The sequence below is a fragment of the Sceloporus undulatus genome, chromosome 3 (assembly GCF_019175285.1).
Source record: "Sceloporus undulatus isolate JIND9_A2432 ecotype Alabama chromosome 3, SceUnd_v1.1, whole genome shotgun sequence".
In the NCBI taxonomy this organism is placed as follows: Eukaryota; Metazoa; Chordata; class Lepidosauria; order Squamata; family Phrynosomatidae; genus Sceloporus; species Sceloporus undulatus.
Genome location: NC_056524.1, coordinates 176,512,561 through 176,539,699, shown reverse-complemented (window position 1 = coordinate 176,539,699; position 27,139 = coordinate 176,512,561). Strand labels below are relative to the sequence as shown.

General features: G+C 39.1%; 1 protein-coding gene across 3 annotated transcripts in view; it reads left to right on the top strand.

The window, feature by feature from the left end:
- Positions 1-27,139, top strand: part of PRKG1 (protein kinase cGMP-dependent 1) — a 655,625-nt gene that overhangs the window by 586,268 nt on the left and 42,218 nt on the right. For 2 of the 3 annotated variants that reach the window (XM_042459015.1, XM_042459016.1), the window contains one exon: positions 25,629-25,725. In XM_042459015.1, the coding sequence (XP_042314949.1) occupies positions 25,629-25,725 (97 nt within the window). Of the gene's footprint in view, positions 1-24,994; positions 25,034-25,628; positions 25,726-27,139 lie in introns of those variants that run through there. The other variant, XM_042459017.1, reaches the window with a different exon arrangement.

The window sequence follows — 27,139 nt, the reverse complement described above, 5'->3', positions numbered from 1 at the left end:
AAGCAGCTTTATTTGGGCAGTCTGTAATAGGCCAAAGATAAACATGGAAGGTCAGCCAGAAAATCCAAGAAAGACAGTGATGCCCTAGAGAGAAAATAAAAACAGATGAAGGGACTTGTATACCAGGTGAAAGAACCTACAAGGGGAAGGGAACAGAGGTAAGAAGTAAAAGGCTAATATTACGTTTAATCAGCAGAATAGTACCTGTCAAATGGAAAGGCAAAAGGCAAGTGTAGAAAGAAGAGATGAGGGATATGAAGGCACATGACTGAAAGTAAGCATAAGACTTAAATTAAAAACAAAAGAGAGAGGAATCCAATAAACAGAACAGTGCAAAGAGTGACACTGTCTGGATGATGAGTGGAAATATCCAATGTGTTGCAGTATTCAAAATGGAGATGAAAACGAAGGAACCTAACAAGAAGAGCTCAGAAGGGGAGAAGGAAAGAGCAGCCCTTTTAGTGGAGTGAAATCACTACTTTAAGTGATAGAGCACCAAGGCTGGGAGCCTCCATGCTCCGAGAAGCACCATAGCCACTGCTCCTGTGTTGTGCTAGCAAAACTCTTCTCTTATAGAAAAGCCACATGAGATAGTGACTGGTGCAGCAAGATGGGCTGGATGACTGCCCTCCTGATCATGCATGGGAAAAGCAAGGCTGTAGTGGCTCTTGTCCTCCTGCTTCAGACAGCAGCAACTCATGTGATGCCTCTAAGAAAAGACTAATGCTTCACCCTCTGCTATATTAGGGCAGCTCAATCAATGCCTGCCAGAGTATTTTCCAGCTCCACTATCACAATCTAGAGTCTTCTGCTTTCTATAGAGTTAATCTCAGTCTTTAGAAAGTGTGTAAAATGTGTGATGGGGATAATGACCAATTTATTAACTTGGCAGAATTCTTCAGCAAGAGAATAAGCTTCTAAGTTAATGTAGTAGAAAGAGAGAATCTCCTCATATGTAAATTTGTCCTGTTTCAAATGCTCCCTTGATAGAAATGGAAGATAACACATGAAAGATTGGACTAATCTTTTACTGGCAAGAAACTGTGTTAAGGAGGCCAGCCCTGAAAATAACAAGGCTCACAATCAAGCGAATAGTTCTTACAATGTGCTGGAAAAGTGAAATTATGTACAATAGATTATGTGGCAAATTATATACATCAATAGGCCTGTGCAAATATGTTCATTTTGCATTAATTTGAATAAACTTGTGTGATTCATTCTTGATCAAAATCCTAGCCTCGTGGAAAATTTTGTTTTTCTTGTTTGTCCTTTTCTTGCAAGAAGCAGATTTTTGCAAGAAGTACAACTGTCACTGAAGTAAGATTATGAGTAATAAGAAGTGCCTATTTGGGGACATGAATACAAAAAATGGGTGAAGCACAAATAGTCATGAGAGTCACAGAAGATGCTGATATTTATCTTTGAATTTTTTTCTGGAAATGCAAAACCATCTTCCATTGTTAACATTCTCATTTTTCATTTCTTGTGTGCACTTTAAAGGCTGGGACTATGGGAATGAATTTGTGACTTCTAGAAGGGAATGTGTGTTATTTCAGATGAGAAACAGTCAAAGCCACCCTTGGGCAGAATATGAATTTATCCAAAATTAGGGACAAATTCAATCTGACTCAAGTGACCTTCAGAGATAATGCTGAATGAGGGTGAGGCAATCTAGGGAGCTGGAATGATCAGCAGTTAACGTCTCAAATGTTCATTTGGAACGTCTTTCATTTTCTTACATGTCAATATAACATTTCATCTTTAGTAAATGTAATTGAGACACTAATGAGTGTCATTTAACAGAAAGGGCCAGTGTTAAAAACACATGGCTTTAAGGCTTGCTACTGGGCCAGACATTGGAGGGAGTTGACAGATCCATGAATTAATTCTTCCACTAAATATTGTTACGTTTGGAATTTATATTTGGAAATAATCAAAATATGGTACAGAGGTAACCAAAAGCAAAAATTGATGACTGCAAGGAGAACTTGGTTGACAAAGCATTTCTGCCCTAGTGATGAATTGTCAAGTGAAGGAAAGGTAAGCTCACATTCCAGTTTAGCAACAGGACAAGAGGATCAGAGCACACAGACCATGGCGGGGTACAAACCGCCACTTTGCGGCGCTCCCCCGCCGCCGCCATTTGCTCCACGCGGGAGCCAAACCACGCGACTCCCGCGCGGAGCAAAAAAGAAGCTCCATTTCGGCCTCTATGACGTCGCGAGGCGCCGCAGGCGCATTCGCGACATCATAGGCGCTGCGACACGTCTGGACGCTATGCGTCCAGTACGTAAAGATGGCGGCTCCCATGTGGAAGGGGCGTCGCCATCTTGTACGTACTGTATACGTACTAGGGTTAGGGGGTGCGGAAGCACCGCCCCTTCCTAACCCTAGTACATATACAATACGTACTATATGGCGGTGTGTATCCCGCCCATCTTAACCTCTTGTTAGTGGTTAACTGAGTTCTCCAGGCAGCAAACCCAACAATTAAAGAAATACAATATAAGTATAACAAAATATAACAAAATATAAAAAGTGCTATGAAGGTAGGAAATATGAAGGAAGAAGTATGATGCCTATTCATTGTCTTGCTCTGAATGTTACATACCAGTTGGACAGATGCTGTTGGCATGTACACTGGAAAATGAGTGCCAGACGCTCAGGGAATAGTTTTGTTCTCTTAAGGCTAGGGTAGCTGAGCTGGAGAAGCTGGGGAGGAACAGTAAAATTAATGGGCTTGGTCTTTGAGGATCTTATAAGGTCATCCCATTCCCAGTGTGGAGGGAAATAAATAATCCTTTGGAAACTCCCATGCCTTGGTACATATACAGAGATCTTCTCATGCCAAAAATAGTCCTCTAGTGAAGAGGAAGCTTTTGGTAATGGGAGTTCTGATCAAGAGAAATATCAGTAACTGATATTTCCTGTAAGGGAAGACAAATGAAGGGAAAGGAGTCGTGGCCTATGCATCCCAGAGTTCCCTCTGGGATGCATAGGCTGCGGCTCTCGGGTGACAGCTGGCCTTCCCTTCATTTGTCTTTCCCTTCGGTTTCTTCTGGAAGGGAAGACAAACAATGCCATTTGGGAGAGAGCCGTGGCTTATTCGGGGGGGGGGGGGGGTATGTGTGCATGCTCTGCTTTGCCTTTGGAATGATCACAATTTCGCTCTTCTTATGTGATAATTAATCACTTGAATTGGCTTACTTTCGAATTGGGTCTACTTTCCCTTTCCTTCAGGATGAGGGTACATTTCCCTCATGTGATAACGGCCACAGAAACAACATGAAATATATTCCTCTTTATTTTATTTTATTTTTTAAAAATAATCTTTATTGTAATTTGTAAAAAAATCGCAATAAAACAGACAGAACTGAGATAAAGGCCAAATACCACTAAGGGGGGGATACATGAGCATCTACAATGAACAACCATATAAGTATAAACCATCATTGTCATTAGGCTTCCATAAAGGTCCCTTTCCAGAAATTCAAATACTGATCTGGGGGCTTTAGCTGACTTGAGTGACTGTTAATATACTGCAAAAGAGGACACCATCTCTCCTCAAAAGAAGCACAATAGAGGTTATCCATCCTGTCCAACAACTTTTCCATTAGTAAACTGTCCCATAGCGTATGCCACCAGTTGTCCATTGTTAAACTGCCCATCTTCCAGTTCTTGGCTATTTCAATTTTTGTGATGGCTAGGAGAAAACAAATCGGTGAAGAAACTCTTCTAGAATATGGCCACATAGCCCAAAAAACCCCACAAAAAATCACTGATTTATTTTTCAAGTCTTTGTTCTCTCCCAGTAATAGAGAGAGTAATAAAAGACCTGGGCTGAGAGCTATCACTTGAAGAGTGATCTCAGAAATAATAGATAAAAACTTTGACCAAAACTGTGTAACTTTATCACAATGTAACCACATATGGACATAATGTTCCTTTGCAATTACAGCTTCTCCAGCATTCTGTAGTTGATTGTTTAGAAAATCTAGCCAGTTGTACCGGGATGAGGTACCATTTATTCAGTAATTTTAGGGAACACTCTCTAAACTGGGTAGATCTTGATTTAAATGGGGGGAGACTCCAAATCTTATTCCAAGCAGCCTCTTAAATTGATATTTTCAGATCTAATTCCCATCTCATTTTATATGCCAGCCCATTACTATAAGTTTCCTCTATAAAGCAATTGTAGAGTTTTCCTGCAATACCTTTAGGGAGCTGGGTGGAGGCCTTACAATAACTTTCAAACATTGTAAGGGGGCGCAGATTCTCTCCTTCCCTAACCAAGTTTGCTATAAGAGATGTAATTTGCTCTAGCTGAAGCCATGAGGACTGAATGGGTGCTAAGGTCTTAAGTAGCCCATTTGCTGATTTGGGCTTACCCTTGGGGGGAAAAATCCTGTAATGTATAAAGCCCTTTATTGTTCCACACCCCAAACTGGGAAATGTTGTCAGGACTTTTAAATTTTGGATGCAAAAGCAAAGGCCTAATTGGAGAGGAACTGGGAGCTACCAGGAAAGGGTTTGTGATTTCCTTAACTGATTTTGTTGCAGAACCAGAAAATAACAAATCTAATTCTGGAAAAAAATCATTCCCAATTTCCGGTTGAGTCCATTTATTAGAACCATCCGGTCTTATCAGTTGAATAAGCTGACTTAACTGGAAGGCAGCAAAATAAAATTCAACATGAGGAATAGCCAGCCCTTCCTTCTTGGAATCAATAAATCTAAAATCTTTTGGGAATCAAGAATTCTGATGATTAAAAACAAATATATTAAGGGATACTTGCCAGATACTCTGGTTCAGATCGTATAAATCTTTCTCCTTATGAAATATATTTCTAATTAGAAACAATATGAATAGCCTAGTCAGAGGCAAAGATAAACAAATATGGTGTCACACATGGTAAGCAGTTCTCATGGCTGTTCAGTTGTACATAAAAGCTGGCATACGCATTTGATTTCTACACTAAGCAAGTATTGGACAAGTGTGTTTTTTCCAAGAGTTGTGCTTGTCTGTTCTTTGTTGTACTACCTTACACACAAAAAAAGAATTGTACTAATTTAATCAAACTGAGTGCCTGACTTTGTGGATTCTGATACAAAAGCCACAGTGCTGAAGAATCAGCACATCATCAGTGAGAAAGAGTAATGTTTGCAAAATGTTGTGGATCCAGTGCGCTCACTTTTCAGAGATTATCTCATTTAATATAAATGAATGCTATTAAGATTCATGACAATATCATCTAGCTGTTGTTTTTTAATGGTTTTTTTTTTTGCAAAGTACCCATTTTAGGTTTATTACCACTTTGTTCATTTTGCAACTTTGTCTATTTGCATTTTTATGTATTATGAAACATAACATTCACAACTCAGTCCTGTTCATTGCGATTTTACAATTTCCCTATTTTGTCTCAGTTTCCATGGAAACCTGAATTGGTATGACAACAGAGAATAAAGACATGAAGACAGTTCTTCAAGGATATAAATGATCTCAATATAGAATTCTGTGGCTTATATACCCGTCAGAAACAATCTAGATATTAACATTTGAGCTATGTGTATTCTAAAAACAAAAATTGCAAATTTTGTTGAGGCGGAGTAGAAGAGGCATTGCCTAATTTTCTAGTCTGCTTTTATTAGTAAATAAGGCACTTATATTAAAAATGACTGACTAGAATGTTGAGCAAGAAACATAGACAAATAAAATAAAATGTCTCATGGTATACAGATGGGAAAATGTATGCCATGAGATGTTAGATGACAATTACAGAGGGATTAAGACCCTCCCTACTGGTCTTGATGATGGCTAGTAGGACCAACATGTGTAACACAAATTAAATATTGAGGCCTAAATGTAATGGCTAATCCTAACTGGAACAGACCAGTAGAATCTGTATGATAGGCCTAAATTCTACCCTTCTAACTTTTATCCAATATATCTTTTAACACCAAAAATATTCAGTTTTGTTGGAAAGCTGCCTGTTTCAAGTTAAACCAGCTTCAGTGGATTGTCAAGACAAGTGCTAGCAGCTGAAAAGTAGTGGTTAATTTCCTTAACCTGAAAATGCATACATCACATCATCTTGATCTCATCCATTCCATTCTAAACAGTTTGATTATGGCACTAAGCATCTACACCTACATCATTTGACCCAAAATAGTATAGTTCATAATAGTGAAAATGTAATGTGCAAATGACCTGTTGTAGTGTCACTGAACCCAGTCTTAGAAGAAGCTGGAATCTGGCCATGTGGAAATAATAGTGTGCTTATAATAACCCTAATTTGACCATTCTCATGACTAATGAGCCATTATTCCTAATGAACAGTGGCTTGCATGTACCACTCAAGATGATTATAGAAAAAGAGTCAATACATCCAAGGAAGAATGTTTAATTATGTTACTGGGAATGATATAAAAAGTTGTCTATAAAGAATTTTTTTATTCTTTACTATACTTGCAGGATGGATAAATAAATAAATAAATAAATAAATAAATAAAATAATTCCTGTTGGTATTTCTTGTCAGGGATGATGGGAGTTGTGGCTCTTCACCTGGCCTGGAACTCACCACCTGGTTGTGCACCACGCTGACCAGTTTTGGCCAGTTGTTGTATCTTTGCAAGAGTTGCAGAGAACAGGCTGAAGACCCCGACAAACTCTCCAAGCCTGCTCACTCTTGCCTTCACAGAAGTCTACACCCTTCTTCACCAGGGTCCTGCTGGTTCTTGTAGCTTCACCCAAGACACCAGACAACTCAGTAGTCTTATATAAAAGATCTACTTTATTCTACTATATACACAGCTCCAAACAATACTCAACTCCTCACTCTCCAATCCAACTACTCACACAACAATCCACTACAACCCACAAAATGCATTGGGATGTATAGTCCTTATTATAGCCAAATCATGGCACCACCTACTGTTGACTGTTTCCACCCAGTAGGCGTGTACATCATTCCCATTGGTTCTCCTTGTTCATCCCACAATTAATGATTTCATCATCTCAGCCTTGACCACTTTACAATTGTCAGGTGTGTTCAATTATCCACTTTGCAATTCTTGTCCTTGGCATTCAGCACTTGTTAATTGTCTTACCATTCACACCTGTGTGGTTCTCTATTGGCTTCTGCTGAGTCACTCTGACTCTCACATACATCTTTTATTTCACTACTGTATGTCCCATGTTGCTTTTTCCTTAACATTTCAAACTACCTATTCCAGTCTCAAGGTTCTGTGCATGAAGTTGCTTGCATGATTCAATGTTCCTCAGTCAACTTGCTTCACTGTGATGGTGACAGAATGAATAAGAACTGTAAAGCTGAAAGCCTCCATGGAAATTAAACCAAAATACATCACTATAGTCTTTAGATAACATAGTATTTAAAGAACATCACATGTATGGGGCCATAAAACATGCACTTTGCATCTAGAATATCCCATTTTAAATTCTTCTCTTCGCTGATTATAGAAACAAAAGAAAAATTGAGTAGGAAATGGTGTGAAAGTCCTCTGCCTGAAGACCTGGAGAGCCACTGCCAGTCAAAGTAGACCATGCTGGACTAGAAGGACCAGTGGTTTAAGACAGCTTTTACATGGATAGATACATCCTTGAGAGTTATTCAGCTATCCTAAGGGGGAAAGTAAACGTTATGCATCTTTGACACTGAGAAAGAGATGCCATCACCATAGAATGTTAGCCACCCTGACTGCACAACCAGTTTCTTGTAGCGGTCATTCACATTGGACAATTATAGAACTTTCATTCCACTTTTAGTGCCATGTCTTCATCCCTTGGAATCCTGAAAATTGTAGTCTGGGGAGGGGCTTAGAATTCTCTAATACACTCCTCCAAATTACAGTCTTAGCACTATAGATTTTTGTGGGGTTTTTTTCAGGTTATGGCCATGTACTAGAAAAGGTTAGTCCTGACGTTTCACAAGCATCGGTGGTTGGCATCTTCAGATAATGTGTTGGCACTCTCTGGTAAAGAATGCTTAATATCTCACAAAAATAAAAATAACAAATAATAAGGACTGAGATTTTGCATTAGGAGATGTAACTACAGTGTCTCCTGATAGAGAATCCTCCAAAATTCTACTTTCAATACCTTATAGCCTCTCCTAATACAGCCATTTCTTAGGTGATAGGTGGTGAGTAATGATTTTCCCTGCGCTCACCCAATTGTGGGGCATGCTGAGATAGGCATGTACAGATACCACTTACAGGATTTTATTGGAATCCTGCCACAGCTGCCTGTCTCAGCACACCCAACACATGGGAGAGGGCTGAAAACACCATTACTCACTGTCCTACTCTCCAGTGTTTTGCAAATGGTGGATGGGGTGGCGCAGGGTTCCAAAGGTAGGCTGTGGGGGAAGTTTTGGTCATTACAATATTGGAATAATCACCATGTTGTAATTACTGTACAGGATACCACCAGGATGTCATAGGATGGAGCCAGGACAATCAAAGTGGTATGAAAAATTGATATAATTAGGTATGTAGATACCCCCATAGTTTGTACTATGTACTCTGTACACTTTTTGTTTTGAAATAGATCCGTTTTTGAAATTTCAGCATTTTAGACAGTTGTGAAATCTCAAAAGTGTCAGACCCGTATGGTGTAAATTGAATCCAATTTTCCCCTTTAAACTTTGATTATGCAAATGAGAGAGATTCACATAATAACCCCCCTCCTTCCTCTCCACATGTTTCAAATGAGAGCTCCATGGGGATTCTGATCATTCTTAGATTGCAAGAGAGTCTGTCGTCCTACAGAGTAAACTGTGTTACACTGAAAGAAACTCCCAAAGGAACTGGGTATCCAGATTTTGCACAAAATACTGCCTTTCTGGGCAACTTTAAGTCTAAGTGTATGTGAGAGGGGGGTTTAGCATGTGTACTTCAACTAAGAGGATCCAGTTTGCAAACACATCTGTCAGGCAAGGCAGACAGAGAGATGTGATTGACTGCAGCTTCCTTGGTAGTACATCCGATTTTGCCCCTGCATAATGTATGAATCAAAGACCTTTAAACCATTCTGATAGATGAAGTTGTACCATAGTACTTTTGTTAATCCATTCTTTTCTCTCTCTCCCAAGTCATTTGTTTTCTGCTCATCTGACATACTGTTCAGCATTATTTTCTAGTGGTCTCTTGATGTCTCTAGTGCTTATACAAATATAATTTTTCTTTTTGTTTTTCTATTCAGTTAGAGTGAAAAATTGTAATAAGTAATTTTCTTTATTATTTTTCCCCTTGGAAGAAGCTGTGAAGAACAGTGTCTCTTAATTTTTCTTTACTACAGACCTCTTTTAAATATTTTTGTTGCCACAGACCACCAAGACTTAATTCAAGATTTAAGGCCTAAAGTGCATCAAATATATTGTTCATCAAGAGTCTTCAAATTTAGAGAGAAGGGAGAAGAGGATTTTTCAGGAATCTTCAGGATTACATCTTTTCAGGGCAACTGGGTATTGGCATGAGTAGGCCTTTGGTGAGCAAAACAATAGGTAGACATTAGTTGGGTGCCATAAATTGAAAATACCAAGCTGGAAAGGCATGCATCTGTCAGTAATGCAAGTGGAGGTGAATTTCTTTTGACTACAGTTCAAACAGGTTTGACCAGGAAGAAGAAAATAAATAAGACAGAGCCATAGTGTTGCCAGCTGACCAGGAAAAAAAACCTACCTGATTGAATTTATTCTTGGGCACCAATTAGCAAAAAATATATTTTAAAGAAAACAGAAGTAAGAGATCACATCCTTTCTCCATCACATCTATTCTTGGCCCAGCCACTATCTTTTCTGCTGAATCTACTGGTGGCCCACTCAGGGATCTACCACCAGACCCAGGCTTTCCCTGCTCCCTGGATTTTTCCAGTACCAAGTTCTGCTTTTGTTTTGCTTCCAAGAGTTGGTTGGAAATATCCAAGAAAAAGGATACAATTTAGGAGGGTTAAGAATAAGGCAAAGATAAGTTATGTCTGAGAAGAAAGATGGTGGTTCTTTCAAATTCCAAAATACATTATTCACTTGGTCTCCTTTGGGGTTAATCAAACAAGCAAGGGCATACCCCAGCCACAGCCTCTCCCTCGTGCTTTTGGTCACTTAAAATGATTAATCTGAAACAGAGAGCTTTCTGTATGTGTAGAGGCTCTCCACATGATACTGAACCTGGATTGCCCAGGGTTCTAGTTTGCATGGGTGGCCTGTGAATGTAAAAGAGTCTCTCTGTTTCCATATCTGATACAACATCCACATATTTTGCATTAAAGTATCTCAATCAGAATAAATGGTGGAAAAATAACAATGATAGACCCCTATAATTAGGCCTAATAGATTCCTATAATGTATACACTTGCATACACGCCTCTCTGCAACCAAGGCATGAAGGCTATAGTTGGTTATCAGATCTGTCTTGATCCTTTCCTTCCTCTCTAATAGATGAGAGGTGAGGAGATAAGAACACCTGGGTATAATTATTTCAGGGGGAAAGGTGATATGGGACTTGCCTACATGTACATTAAAATCTGGGGTGCCCTCAATTTTCCAGATTTGCAGCAACCTTGGGGCTTATCTATACTTGGGGTGGTGGTGGATAAAGCAACCACACAGTCCACCATTCAGAAGTCACATTGAAGTAAAATGGCAAGCTTCCCAAATTATTTTCAGATACATGAAAGTCGCAGCTCCATATTATTATTTTTTCCTGCTTGTCAAGGATGAGCACTTAACTATTTGGTACAAATGTGGCAAGCAGATATACTTATATGTGGCTATGTCCAAAAAACAGCAGCCTTATTTTTAAAATGGTGATCACATGGCTCAAACCTTCCAGACGTCTTTTGGGGAGTTGTTATTTCCTGGGAGAACAGTCCTAGCATCCTTCTCTCACTGCCAGTATGTTCTTTCTGGATTCTTTTGTCACCACCAGTTTGAATCTGCTAGCCACACTTATTGCACATCCAGATATTCCAGGAAAAACAATCCGCCCCCAAACTATCTGTAAAATAAGCCCTCAGGCACCCAAAAGCTCTGCACACACACTGCAGATTGCTCAGAATATGATGTGTCCAGATAGAAGCTAAAGAATGCTGGGAGTTGCACTCCTATAATATCTGAAAGGCCACTGTCGAAGGGAGATACAGTTCAGGTGTATTTTTCTTTCCACTGTACTTTGTTTTAATTGTTTTACCTTGTTATTAAAGTGACTTCAGTGATTCTACCTCACCACTCACTCTGAGATCTGCTTATGTAGCTGAAAAATGCTTAAACCGATGTTAATGATGAATGGTGATGATGATAATGACAATATTATAAGATCAGGGTGCCATTTTTCAGACTTCTATGCCATTGGGATGGAAATGAGAGGGGAAATCATAGCTATTTGTGGTATTTCAATACCACAGATCCAACAATAGCACGCATTTACAGTAAGGTGTTGCACAATAAAAGGCCTAAGGAAGTCCAAACTTTCCAAGTGCATTTCCAGTTTAACATTGTAGAAATAGTAATTTAAAACCACTAACACTGATATCCGGAAACACAGGAGCCATTAAAGCTCTGTCGGGAGTTTCGATTGACAGTGTGCCTGCTAATGGAAAGAAAATGTAGAAAGATGATCTTCTGAAGAAAAGCTGCTACATGTAAGGTTTAAGAGCTATTTTCTCTAAGAAATCTTTACCTTTGGTGGCACATCCTCTACCCCATCCCACAAGTCTAATAGCATGGAGTGGGAGGATCTAAATTGGGGAACTGACGGTAGAAAACGATACTTTTATTTTTCTCCTTAAGAGGCTAACAATCAATTGTAAAAGCATTTAGTGGTAGTGGGGAGACAGTAAGCTTCTTTGACCACTGTATTAAGCAAAGGGGTACATATAGTAAGAAAACCAGTCACCTATAACTGGTGTAATATAAGTTTGGTCCTAAGAAGAAATCTTTAGGCTATTTTAAGTTAACAGAAGTTGTGTTGGAATGGTGTATTTCATTTCATTTTTCTGTTGGATAGTGTGAGTGCTCCTGGTAATTCCCATTATTTGACTGACACTGTCAGTTCAAAATGAATGATAAAATGTTTTGAGTAGAAACAGTGTTCCACACACACACACAGCTCCCAAAACAGTCTCTTACCATGTCTCCCTTATGGACTGGAACTACATTAAAACCAGATATATGTTTTATATTGACTCTACCACTTCAACATTCTTCCTAAAGTGTTTTCTTTCACTTATGTGAAATGCCCCCCCCCCACTTTTTTTATTTAAATCTTGACTGGAGAGCAGCACAGACTTTGATAAAATGTGAGATTCAGTTTAGCAAACCGTGTCTTGAAGCATTGTCAGAATAAACAGGATTCCAGGCAACCGAAGAAGAACAGACTAAGAGAATACAGAGGACATAGTGGAATCAGGAACTAAAATCAAGCAGACTTGGGAGGATTCAGAGACAGAAACAACAAAAACAAAACAATCAATTGTTCCATATACCATCATGATCAATCATTTTTAATTCCCTATTTTAAGGAAGAGAGAACCAGTGTGGTGTAGTGGTTTGAGTGTTAGACTTCGACTCTAGAGACCAGGGTTCAATTCCATGTTCGGTCATGGGAACCCACTAGGTGAATCAGACCCAGAAAACCCCATTATAGGTTCGCCTTAGGGTTGCCCTAATTCAGAAACTACTTGAAGGCAGTGGCATTCCCACACCGAGTGACACCCAGTGCGGAGGGCACTGGTTGGCAGAGAGGAGGAGATGGCATGAAGGAGGAGGAGGGGAATGACGGAGCAGGATGCAGGGGCCAAGGGGGGTGGCATCGGAGTGCTTTTCCACACCAGAACAAATCACAGTGCAATTGAAGGCAGCCTGGAAGCGAATTCTCTGGAGTCACTTTTTTCCCGTTTTTACCAAAATGAGGGGTGACTTCAGAAACACCGCTAAAGCAATTCGCAATGGGCTCCCATAGAAATCAGTGGCGTCTGATAACACAGGGACTGTGAAACTGCATCGTTGGAAGTGCAATCACTTCAGAAGTGAGCTGGAACTGAGCCACAATACCACCCAAAGCTCCGTGTGATATACTCCAGAGAATTAGTTAGTTTTTGCAAAAATTCATCATATTATCCTTAGATATATTTATAGTATCTCCTAACCTTATGCAATAGTGAATTATCTGTCACCACCTCCAGGGTCTTGAGCTTAACTACTCCATATTCACTAGACTTTGAAGGGGAATCTTTGAACATGGCCCAGGTTAATATGCGCATCTCTCAATAAGTAGAGATCTAAGCAGCAATATGACTTGTCCCCCAAGTGATTTCAGTCAATGCATCATTATTAAAGAACATGAAAAGCAGGACAAATAAATATGCACCACACCAACAGCTTATACATAATAGGCAGATGGTATGTGATTATTTTCTCCTTTTCATTTTTGTTTCTATCTTATTAAAAAAGCAAAACAAAAAGAGCAATTAAGATATTCAGAAGAGCTTTGCTGTTGCTGTGGTGAACATTTATTTATGCAATCCATGTCATCTTTCAATCTCCAGACTAGAGACAAGAGGCCCATCAAATGTTTACATGCTTAGATGATCAGTTTTTAAGATCATAGCCTCTAATTAACAAAGTGCAATACATTTCTATGCTCATGAGTTTTGGTAGGATGGGATTACCGTAACTGTATAAAATTATTACAGTTGACCAATTAAGCATGCATTGCAAATATCCCTGGAATACACTGCTTTGATCCCTGGAATAGCGGTATAGAAATAAATTAAATTATTAAATTATTATTAATTATTAATATTATACAGTCAGCATACTTGCATCATTTTCTGACTAATCAAATATTTCTATTAAATCTATTTTAATTTTTATAGCTACATATAAAGGACAAGAATCCCAGGTTAGAGGGAATGATTGATGGAAATTTTTCACAGAAATGTGACTTGTTTTTTGTTGCCATAAGCAATGGTCAACCCCATGCAAACAAATAAGAATCACTTAAGTGATTGAGTCCATGCATTAAAAAACGCATGAGTGTGAAAAACACTCCTGAAAAATGCATGCATTTGGAAAAAGCACACACGTTTGTACACATTTTTGTGGAGTGGAAGATTTTACATTATTGGGATGAAATGAGCTTGGAAATGGTAATCTGAGAACCTCAAGTAGCCAAACTTTGGAGTTCCATACATCTCTAGCTTTGTTCGATCAAAGTACTTAATCGTCCTGATATACACATGCAGAGCAACCCTGTTTGTCTAAAAGTAAGCCCTATAGAATACAGCAGAACTTATTCCCAGATAACCATGTATGCACTTGCAGCCTTAAAGATTTTCTATTTCCCTTCACATTTTAGCAGTCTGTGTGCTCTGTACTAGACTAATGAAGACTGGAGGCAAGCCTACACAATGAAAATTATCCTGGCAGAATGTGTATGGTTTGCCTATACATGATCTGAATGCATTCATCCTTTGGTGGGTGGGTGGGCGGGTGAAAATGTCATCAAAATCTGAAGAAAGAGCCATCACACTTTTTAGCTACGCATGGCCACGCAGTTTGACAGAGAGCAGGTGCATGGGCATTTCTTCACTCCACTTCCAAAGGCAGTGGACATTTAAATAGTTAAAGCAATGGTCCCCAAACTTTTTCTATCTTTTGCCCCCTTTTCTCTTGGATGACAACCCTAGCATCTCACTCAACACATATTTCTTCATATTGGGTCTACTGTTCTATTGCACATTCAAACCAACCAATCTCAGTCACTACTCCCTTTGTACCCAATCATGCTGGGAGCAGCAAGCACATAGCTGGCTGAGCAGTGACTGAGAAGCCTCTCTTTCGTGCCAGCCTTGCAACAGAAGTGTCACTAGGAGGCTTGTATGGTTCAGAACACACCAGATGACACCATAAGTGGGGTGACACCATGGCCACTGCCCCCCTTTCCCTTCACTGCTCCCCTGGATCTTTCTACTGCCCCCTGGAGGGGGAGTGTACCACCCATCCACCTGTTCTCTGGTAAGCTGTGCTGCCATATGCATATGCACTGAATGTCCATATGTTTGATAATGCACATCCTTCTGTATACTATGCTAAAAAGTGAGATGGCTCTTTCTTCTGATTTTGACCCACCCACCCAAAAAAGGAGGGATGCATTAAAATCATGTATGGGTGAACCATAACCTATATGCATTCTACCAGGACAATTTTCATTGTGTAAACTTTCCTCCAGTCTTCATTAGTCTAGTACAAAGCAAACAGGCTAGAGAGGAAATATACAAATGGTTCTTTGGCCCTATATTTCCCCCCTTTTCCAGTTATTAGTTCTTTCTGCCCGCATTAACCCTCCTGATACTCTGCTTTGTCTGAGCAGCAAGGAGAAATAAATACCCCAAGTTATAACTGGGTGGACGGGGCTCAACAACCATCCACACCATCTCACCCCCACCGGCCAGTGGCTCAGAAGGTATCTCAGGGAGCCTTCCTGGTGGCCATTGTTTCTTCTTCTGTTGCCCAACACCTGGGCGAAGGGAGGGCTCATTATATTAAGAGTCTGCTTCCTCAAGGAGTTGGGGGAGAGAAGATAGAAAGAGAAAACTAGTGAAGGCGTTATATGGTTTTCATTCTGAAAGAAAAGCCATTTTGATTTGAATTGATTTTTTTATTTTATGATTATAATTATTTTATTATTTAAAGATGAGATCCTACAATGCCAATGGGAATAGGTGACAACACAAGCAGAAGTGAACATGCCCTCCCCTTCAATTGACAGCTACACATGGCTGGCAGAATACCCATACATGCAAATAGATAGAAATGTTGTCAAAGATGTATAGGCAGTTGAACGATGATGTGAAATGCAAAAGTCCACACACATAACACATCTACATGTAAACCGGCCCTGGGACAGAATTAGCTGCCCTTGTATTCATGAAGGGACAACACAGCCTTAAATCACCTCTGGCTCCACTGTCATCATGGAGCAACTTGGTACTCTATGCCAAGTGTGCTGAATCCTGGTTTCTGATCACAGAAGCCATCAAAGCGCACCATTCCCTGCAGTGTCATTAACTGCGCAGGTCCAGATACATAATGAGGATAGGCGAAGACAATCAAAATAAGTTATACTTAATCAGCATTTAACTTATAAAATAGGTTTAGATCTATAATTTACTTTGGCATAGTAATTTGAAAGACCTTTGCACTTTCGGTTTTGGGCTGAGTTGGAAACTGTATGGAAATTAAGAAGAAAATTTTTGGACTCAGGAATTGTTTTGGTGTTGTATGAAGGCAGTATATAGCTGTTATAGCCAAGTGCAATTAATATCTATTGCCAACTCATTTGCTTTTTTCCTTTTGCTTTGTATCTCATGAGTAACAAAGCACCACATTTGGCAGTTGAGTGTTCACTACTTTTTGGAAAAAATAATCTACACTTGCATTCAGCCAATAACAAAACACCTCATCAAAACTCTATTCTCTCTCTCTCTCTTACACACACACACACACACACACACACACCTCCACATAGGCTCACAGTATTTTTCAACTAAAATAATTTATACTACCAAGATCCAGCATTTTATATTATCTTTGGCAAAACAGAATTAATGTCTGTGTAGATTCTTTCACCAGGGCCAGTTCAGTAATAATCATGGTATTGAAAAGAAAGAGCAACTGTACCGCTATAATGCTCAATATTTTTGCACGATAAGGCAACATAAAACCCAAAGAATACCATGATTGCTTTTCACACATATCCGTGAATGAATCATTAATACACTGGAATTTTATCATTTTGTGCACGTGCCATTTTGGCGCATGTCTTCAATTCATGTTCCCACCCCACACAGAGTAAAAAACAATGAAATCAAATGTATTACTTCACCATAGTGTTTTAATTCAGTGTAAATAAAATCATGCCCTACACCTCAAACAAGACTGAAATCTACTGCAAACCCAATCCTGGCAATGGAACAAATTGCCTGTGCCAAAATGCAGACCCTTTAAACTTTAAAGGTCCCGGATTGCTTTCCTAATACTGGAATTTCACACCCTGGCAATTGCACTTCGATTGAGCTATGGAGAAACCATCCATGTGAATGGTTTGTTGGTGGAGGATTCCTGGCACTTCCTGGAATGAGTCCTGGGTGAGTGTGACTTCATCTAAAAATCTTCTGCACAATACTTGATTTAGCCGGAATTATGCCTTTTTCTTTGCCTTAACCCCTCCCCCATCTGATAATTTCATGTGACAGAAAAGAAATCCTTCCACCATCTTCCTTCAGTGAAAACAGCAGGAGGATTGATGACAAACATGACATGCATAGCATCATTACTAAAATCTTGTTTTTGTTTTCAGCACCTGCATTTGAATTATTCAGTTGCCTGGTAGTCAATGGCATAACTTGTCCATTGCTCAACGCTTTAAAACTGTTTATATTATGAGTCTGAAACAAACAGACAGAAAGAATCAGCCCTTCGCATTTGCATCTTTGATTTTTATGGATCTGATTAATCACTAATTTGATTAATACGTTCTCTCTAGGAATCTCTAGGTTCTCCAGTGTAACTCTGCCAGAAGTTCATCACACGGATGTGATGGAGAACCTTGAGATTCCTAGAGAAAACATGTTTCTAGGCATTTGTAGGTCCTCCACTGCAATTCTATGGTCAACTTCCAGTGGATGTTGCACTGGAGGACCTAGAGATTCTTAGAGAGGTGTTATTTCAGGTTTAAAAGAAATATTTTCTTATTTGTGGTTTTCCCACTTTCACAGGGGTCCTTAGCCCCTAACCCCAGCAAATATAGAGGGCCCATTCTATATGGATGGACAGACAGATAGAATATTTTTTTTCTGAGGCCCCTTGGAACTACCTGAGGAAATTACTGGAGGTTTGCTCCCATGCTTTCTTCCCCAAGACAGTGATGAATTTGTACAGGATACCTCCTTCTAAACAGAAAGAATCTGCTAATCCCTTGGACCCCTAAAAAATTAGCAAACCCAACTGCATGGAAAATCCATATTAAGATTTTTTTGAAGAGGGAGACATACATGGGTGTGAAGATATGGGGCCTGTGATTCCCTTCTTCAAGGCATTTCCTAAATGAGTTAATAGGACATATAAGATGGGATTTGTGAAATGGGATTTTTAAAGGTAAAATAAAGCAATAACATCTAGTAGAGAAATTATATTGGTCCTTTAAGAGCAGTAGATATGACAGGTCTTATTTTAGATGCTATTGCCTTATATACTTTTGATTCAAAATATCCCTCCAGAGAGGGCAAAGAGCCTTGAAAGAACAGTATTTTAAAGCTGGAACTGGTGTGGGTTTTTTATTTCATTGGCAGTCTTTTCTTTTTTCTTTTTTTTCAAATGTCTTTTCTACAGTTTATTAACTATTAAAATTTGAGCAAAATGAACACTTCAATAAATACACATTCTTTGTTTCTGTTTGGCAGCACTGCTACCACTGCTGCAGAAAACCTGCCATGTCTTTTTAGACTGTAAGCCTAAAGGCAGGGAGCTGTCAAATTAACAATCTGTAAACCACTCTGAAAGCCTTTGTGGCTGAAGAGCGGGTATAAATACTCTAAATAAATAAATATTAATTAAATGTACTAACTGTAGCAATTTTACTGGGAAACATGGCAAACAGGAAGCATGTGGCATTTCCTAGCAGAATCACACCTATGCCATGACTCCCTGGAGAATCAGTTGGATTGAAGTGAAAGAAATCTCTGGAAAAACTGGGAAGAAGATGTAAGCTAACCCTTATTTAAAGTTAGATTCTTTTTGGTTTTAGTTTTTTCTTTCTTTCTTCCAGCTGGTTACCATTGCTGCCTACACAGCAATCGACAACATGGTTGTATTAAGCTGTGCTGTTAATTTGAGAGGATGCTATCTAGCAGATGTCTAATGTTTCCCAACATATCTCCTTTATTTACTAAAACCTAAAGTAGTAGGGAATTACACAACCTCAGACTGCATATATCATTTTGTGACTGATTAGAACTGTGATGCCTCTTAAATAAAATAGAAAACATAAACATTGGGCTTCCAGGAATGTGCTTCATACGTTTTTGCTTGTACATTATGCAGTTTTGTACTATAAAAATGGGAACTGTTCAAGATTTGCTTTGGCACATTCTTTTGGAGTGTCTTTGTCATCAGTTGTTTCATCAGATATGCTCCACTTTAATGGCAATATGCCATTTCCATTTAACTATTTAATATAAAACAAATAAAATCAATACTTGAAGTAATGATGGCAGAAGATTCAGAATGAGTCTAACCAAACATGGGCTAGAGCTCTTTGGAAAGGAATAGGGAAGTGGCCAGGGTGGTGGACATAGTTGCCCCTAAGCCTCCCCTCCCATGAAGTGGAGCCACTCATGTCCCGTGGTTCACTAGGGAGCTGGCGGTGATGAAATGAGTGGGACAGAGACTAGAGCAACGATGGTGGAGGACTTGGACTGAGTCCAACTGAAAATGGGCTAGAGCTCATTGGAAGGCCTATGCTGTGATGATAGTGGCAGCAAAGAAATTGTACTTGTCTGCCACCATTGTGTCTACATAGTGTAATATTCAATTCCTGGGCAAGGTTCTGGATCATGTGGTGGCCTCCCAGCTCCAGGGCTTTCTGGATGAGCAGATTATCTAGATCTATTTCAATCTGGCTTCATATCTGGCTATGGGACAGAGATAGCTTTGGTTTCCTTGGTGGATGACCTACGCAGGTCCCACCTCTTAGAGTTTTTTGTCTCTTATTTATACTCACGTTCATATTTTTAACTACTTGATATTTCTAGATTCCCCCCTTAAGAGTAGCTTTAAAAGGGGGGGGGAGCTGGATCTCTGATTTGCCAACTGCAGGTGCATTCTTCTATTTCTTCTTTCTGTAAATGCACCATGGTTCCACATTTATTACTTTCATAATTTTGGTGTTACTCCCTTTTTACCTGATTTACCCCCTTCTTCTTCATTTTCTTTTCCATATACCCCTTTGCTGCTATACTTCTTCCCTCAGTTTCAGAAACCGATCTGAATTTTCCCCCACCAAGCTTCCAACTGTTCCGAGTATGCTGTCACCCACAGTTTCCACTCCACCTGCCTCCTTCATTGTCAAGATTTCATGTACAGTACTTGTCAGGAAGATTTTTTTGTGCTTTCTCTTCTTTGGATTTATATCTGTAATACATTTACAAAGCAAGCTTTTTCTGCCTATGCATATATAGAAATTCTTTTTGCATGACCCAGTTTCACTGTTCTACTGGTTGACACAGAGCCACTATATTTGCTAGTAAAGGCAATGATTATGTGATCTGTTCACCAATGAACTAATAATCTAAAATTAGAACATTGCAGGGGAAGTTTCACAACAGATGGAAGGAAAAGGGGAGGCAGCAGTTGAAAGAGATAAATGCAGGTATACATGTTTAAGTTTCATTCTTGTAACAATAGTGGGTGCTGGATGAAAGAATAGAAGTACAAAATGAGCAAGCAGGAGACTATTTATTGAGTGGGACAAAGTGGTCACAATTTTACTGAATGCAGTGTCAGCAGAATAAAGCCACTATATTTATTCACCATATCGATGATCAGCTTACCTGCCTGCTGAGTGAGAACCGACCTAAACACACAGATTCCTGCCAGGAAAGCCATGTGTAGTTTCTTGCATGTGTTTTCTGTGCAAAAAAAGAAAAGAAAAGTCCCCATGATATCTTTGTACAGAAATCAGCTTATGTTGCACCAAACATGTTTTCTGCCTCAAAACATATTTTCAGCACAGGTAAACCATACACATTTCACATAAACTAATTTTCCCCATCAAAATTTCAACACACAAGTTGTGTTTGAAAATTGATCACAAACTCTCATATTCTCATACAGTAGGGGGAAACACTGACATTATTTATTATGTATGGAGTATGAAATAAATGAAGACTTATATCTCTCTCCTTTGACCACTTCAGCTGGTCTGGTTTTTGGAGCCAGGAGTTGAACAGACAGTTTACAATTCTCTGTTGTAGATTGGAATTGGATACTTTTCAATCTGTGCAACCTGAGAATATGGACAGGGTCCTTGGGGATGTGAGAGCCACCAAGTTTGTGCTTGTTCTTCGTGGCTTATCAAATAGGCTAGAGGGGAACTGACTGAGTGGATGAATGAAGTAGTCATTGCCTCCTAACAACAAGGCAGCATTCCAACTTGCCTAAAGGAGCCAGCTGGGAGTCCTTTGCTGAAAAAGCCATTCCTGAATTCCTTTGTAATGGATAATTATCAGTCAGTGTCCAAACTATCATTTTGGAGTAAGGTATTGGCACATATGGGGGGCTCCCAAATCCAGGGGGTTCTGAATTAAATGGATAATCTAGATCCATTTAATCTGATTTCAGATGTGGCTAAGGAACAGAGGCAGCTTTGGTGGATAACCTATGCAGGGAATTGGATGGGGACAATGTGACCCTGCTGGTTCTGCTGGACCTCTGAACAGCTTTTGACACCATCAGTCTTGGTATCACCGGGATGGGACTTGGAGGTAGTGTTTACAGTGGCTCTGTTCCTTCCTGGAATGTCAAGTCCAGAAGGTAGTGCTGGGGGACACCTGTTCAACCCCTTGACCATTGACTTCTGGAGTGCCCCAGGGTTCTGTTTTGTCACAGTTCTATTTAAAATATACATAAAACCATTGAGAGAGATCATCTGGAGTTTTGGGATGTAGTCCCATCAATTTACAGATGATACCGAACTCTACTGCTCTTTTCTAATCCTAAACCAGTGCCTGTCATCAGCAATGGTCTGGCTGGGGGCAAACAAATTGAAATTTAACCCAGACAAGGAAGAGTTGCTCTTGGTCAGTCAGAAGGGAGATCAGGGACTACAGATTCCTAGGGATTCAGCTTGCGTTAGATGAAGTTTTTTGTTATTTAGTATTAGTGAATTCCATTTCAAACATAAATTTCCAAGCTCTTTGGTTGTTGTGCGTGGAGTGATGACATTTTATACAGTAGCAACTTTTAAAATATCATTTCTAAAAATGTAGCTTTAGGATGTATTACGATAACCTATAAACAAGCCATTTCCTACTATGGTTGTATAATCTCATTTGAGTCCCAAAAATGAGACAGAGGTGGAAAGGCTAATGATTTCTCTAATAGGGTTCACAACAATGTAAATAATTTCAGAAAAGTTGTTTGACAGATAAAACTTTCTGTTATGAATAGGAATCTTACAAGATCAAACATGGCAGGATATGCCAGTTTAGAGTAGTACAAATAATAACTAATTTAAAATAGATCTTTGAAGTACATTCATATGATATCCTTATTGACTACATTTCAAAGCCCTGCATGATATGTTCTTTATAATTTGGCTATAACGAGATTTGTAAATTGATCTTTCATTTGGCAGCTCTTTAGCTTTCGGCCCCTTTAATATGCACATCATGGCAAGTGTAAAATGATCAATAAACAACTGTGTCAAACAAGGTTATTCCATGAACTTCTACAGGCTCAGTGCTGATTAGCTTCCCAGATCAGATGTAGTGAGGTGGTCAGAGAAGCAAGGTTATTGAAAGGACCTAGGAAAATAAAGGACATAGTAAGCGATAAAGCAGAGTTCACATTATTTAGCATCAGAAACAGGATTACCATGACTTTGCAATATGGTCCTACAGCCTTCTTGCCTTATTTCTTTTTGTGATCCTTTTGGCTAACTAGGGGCCGAAACAGATGGCCATAAAGGGGAGGTGTGAAGTCGCCCCTTTGATCACCAGATTGAGGCCACAGCAACCACATGCCGCAGCCCCAATCTGGCATTTTCTCAGCACAAAAATAAGTGGCATAGAGCTGCTCCTTTTTGCGCCAGGAAAAAGGCACCTTTGCTGCTTCCGTAGTGTTTTTTCTGGGTTTCTGGGGTGCAGCGTGTGTAAACACTGCCCTGCAGAAATGCTGTGAAGACACCACATGTGTGGTCAGCCGTGCGGCTTTCCGGTAGCATGGGGGCATACTGCTGTCTGAACGCTATGCCCCCACACTGCCGGGAAGCCAGCTCTTTTTGACAGTCTGTACTGGCCCTAAGCTTCTGAATTCTAGCAAAAACGTAACCTCATTTTACTTAGTTATGAAATGTGTTGAAACAACACAAAGAGAGGAGAACACTAGCCCTGCCCCTTCCATCTTCAGTTCTTTTTGTTCTCTTTATTGGATGACCATTTTGAACAGGAGAGCCTCCTCTCCACACAGTTCAGAAACCTATATATATATATATATATATATATATATATATATGAATGATGAGGTTCTCATTTACATGGCGAAACTCCATGTATAGAGGAATCTCTACTATTCAGATTCACTGTTGTCCACGGGACAAAAAAGCAACGAAATTTAGTGCACTCTCCTTTTCATGTGTTGATACAACACACTTTGTAAATGTGTGAATCTTTCAGTTATACCATAAGCCATGGTATCCTTCTGGCTCATCTGGCTGATATAGGATTTGAGGGCATTGCTTTGTAGTGGTTCCAGTTTTTCTTGAATGAATGTTTCCAAAGAGTGGTGCTGGAGGACTGTTGTTCAGTATTTTGGCCATTAGCCTGTGGGGTTCTAGAGGGGTCAATACTGTTTCCTGTGCGTTTCAACCTCTACATGAAGCCTCTGAAAGAGGTCAACTCATGCGTTGGGATTAGGTATCATCAGTATGCTGGGGATACCCAGTTCTATCTCTCTTATACAACTGATATCAAAGAGGCTGTGTTAGTACTGAATTGTGGACTGGATGCAGTAAATGACTGGATACGGCTGCATAGACTGAGTCTTAGAGACAAGATGGAAGTGGTACTGGTCAATAGGAAAACCAGTTCGCAGTTGGGCTCTGCATGGGGTTGCTTTGCTTCTGAAAGATCAGATCCATGGCTTGGGGGATGCTCTTGGACTCATCACTGCCCCTGGAATCCAGGTTGATGCAATGTCTAGGAAAGACTTTCCCCAGTTTTGGCTGGTGTAGCAGCTACTGCCTTTCTTGGAGATGGCAGATCTGGCCACAGTGGTTCATGATTTAGTTACCTCTCAATTAGACTACTATAATGCTAACTCCATCTGTTTTGAGTTTCCAGCAGACTGCCAAGAACTGCATGGCATTCAATGTTTGAAATCGCTGTTTTAACTCTTTCAAAACTGGATTCTAGGATTGTCTTCAGCCTGCTTTTAGAAATTTTTAAAGTGTCTTTTAATGTGTTTTTAAAATGAATTTAATCTTTGTATTATTTTGATTCTTGACCTTGGGCGTCCTTGTGAGAGTGGGAGGAGATACAAAATACTATAAATAAATAAAAGATTTTACAGATGTAGTCAACACCAAGCTTCTTTTTAAAAATCTTAATGTTTAATATCATTTAACATTATAATTGCAACCTGCTCTGGAGACCTCGAGTGATACTTGTCAACCTTTTAAATATCCAGATTGTTGTGTGTGATCCAGGGAAACACCTACATACAAGTGGAATAAATAGAGCTAAAAGGACACGGCTAAATAAGTCTCCACTGATTTTTATTTGTGCCTTCTGGTTAACCCATTATGACCTCATAAATTGCCTGTTTCAAATGCTTGGCAACTGTTCTCTCCCTTCATGGCAAGCATTACTGGCATATACAGTTCTGAAGAACAAAGGTTGCACTTAAAGAATTCTATACATCCATCAAGTCTTTTTTTCTCTCCCCCTTCTGACAGCTAAATACTTTCCAGATCAAACTTCAATAAGTGAGTGGAACCTGTTCTTCCACTTACCCTTTTAGCCTTTCTAAAAATATAGTAATCCCTAACAAGAAACTATTTTGAGAGATTCGTGTGCATGGGTATACCCATGGGAGAATTACTTTTGGCATGCATGCATGTATCAGCTTCACATGGCTTGCATAGCTAGTACTGTGTATGGTTTTATGACAAGCCACTCTGTACACTGACTAAAGAGACAGCTTCTGGATTTGGGGACCACAGGCTATGGAATTTGTATGCTAAGTTTTAACATGTAGCAGAAGGAATAATGCTCTTTTAGAAATGTTAATGTGTGTCTGAAATCATTCCTTTCAGGCATTCGCATACCACTTTCTCTGCTTATTGGATCTGATTTCATAAAACCTGGCTGTGATTTTTCTCCAGGGACCTTAATGATCTTGCCAGTTTCAATAAATATTTATAGAAACTCTGCCAGTTCCTGGATAAGGGAACTCATATGAAAGACTTTATCTTCCGAAAATACTAATAGGCACCAAAAAGTGATAGAAAACCCTTACTGGAAGACTAATAGAAACTGTCAAGATGTAGCATTCAATTGATAGCTGGAATTGAATTATAGCACGAAGCATTTGCATTGCAGACATGCAGTTGGCATATTTCTTTAATTAATTTTGGAAAAATATGAAAATAGAATGTGAATCTGGGACCAATAAAACCATACTTGAAAAAACAAAGAAACTTTAAGAGCCAAAATGGAAATTAAGATGGTAAACTCTATTCAACACGCATGTCATCTGGGAACAAAAAGCCATACAACTCAAGTATGCACCTCTAAGAAATTTCCATTTTTTCGCATTAAAAAATCCAGATATGAAGCCGAAGCTGCCTTCTTCGCCAACCTGAAACTATCTGACTTCAACATCATTGACACCCTTGGAGTTGGAGGTTTTGGAAGAGTTGAGCTGGTAGGTACCCATTTTCTCCTACTTCTCCCTCTTTAATTATTTCAAGTCTGTGTTTGGTTTTAATTATTGAGCGAAGAATTTTTAGCTTTTTCTTGTCATTTTATGTGTTGAACAAAAATATTACCGAAGCTTGTAACATTAGCCGTCAGTAAGAAGTAGTGAAATATGCGGTCATAACTGAAAAAAATAAATCTGAAGAAACACTAGTCACGGTCTTGACAAGTCTTGATTTTTCACTCCAGATTGTTTTTGTATTTAAATAGTACCATACACTGTTTGGTCTTATATTTAAATAATGCTGTTTTATAACTGTTTTTTTTTAAAGTTTTTCAAACATGAGGTCAAAATGAGGGCTGAGACAATTTAAGAGGAAACAAATGTTATATTTCACTTATGTTATAAACATATAGAAATAAGTCTTGGCAATTAAAAGTAAAATAATTATTTTCCAGTATACAATAACTGAAAACTTTTGTTTTAGTGTCCTGTTGCCTGTTCAGCTGTCATTTTAGTGCTGTATATCCTGTCTGTACTTTGTATTTATTTTATTTTCCTATGCTATTAAGAAGTCCTGGAAACATAAACTCTCTTGATATTTGAAAGTATCAGTGATTAGTATGTTAGCTCTTCTGTTCTATGTACATTTGTGCATAAAATATAAATATAGGGAAGAATATGAATTATTATTAACTGAGTGACTCATTTTTGAGATCATGTGAATAACAGATTTATAGTAGCACAGGGGGCTCCCTGATACTTGATACCTGTGAGACTCTTAAAGGAGTTCCTAAGTTATGTACAGAGCAGTAAACAGATTTACTGCTGCCTTTGCAAAAATAAAGGGATATCCCTTCCATAAACATAAGGCAGGCAAGCACTCATGACATTAACATTTACTCTGGTTATGGATATAAACTAGCAGATTTGGGGATTAATTAAGAGGTACACACAGTGCACTCACAATTATTTCTAGCGTTTCAGCAGATATTACTCATGAGCCAAAGGATTTTGCAAAAGCTATAATCTTAGATGTGTTTATGAGATGGGGCATGAGCCCTCAGGAGAACTTTCTTCCAAGTGAATATGCATAAGATTGTGCAGTGATTCCTTGAATAGCAGCTCCATAGGAATCTGCTGACATTTTAGAAGACACTGTGAAGAGCATCAGGTCCTGCTGTTTAGATGAAACAGGCAAAAAATTCCATTGGGCATGCATAATGTTTTTAACATGAAAGAATCTCATTCAGTTTCCAGTGTAGCATGCTCTTTGCCCCCCTGACATTTCCTTATTAGCACCCATCAGACCAGAACATCACACCATCCTGAATGTAAAAAGCATTGAATATTATTTTAAGGACAGATGCTTATGATGAAATTAATCAAGCATATTCTGGAATCATTCACTCCATGTACT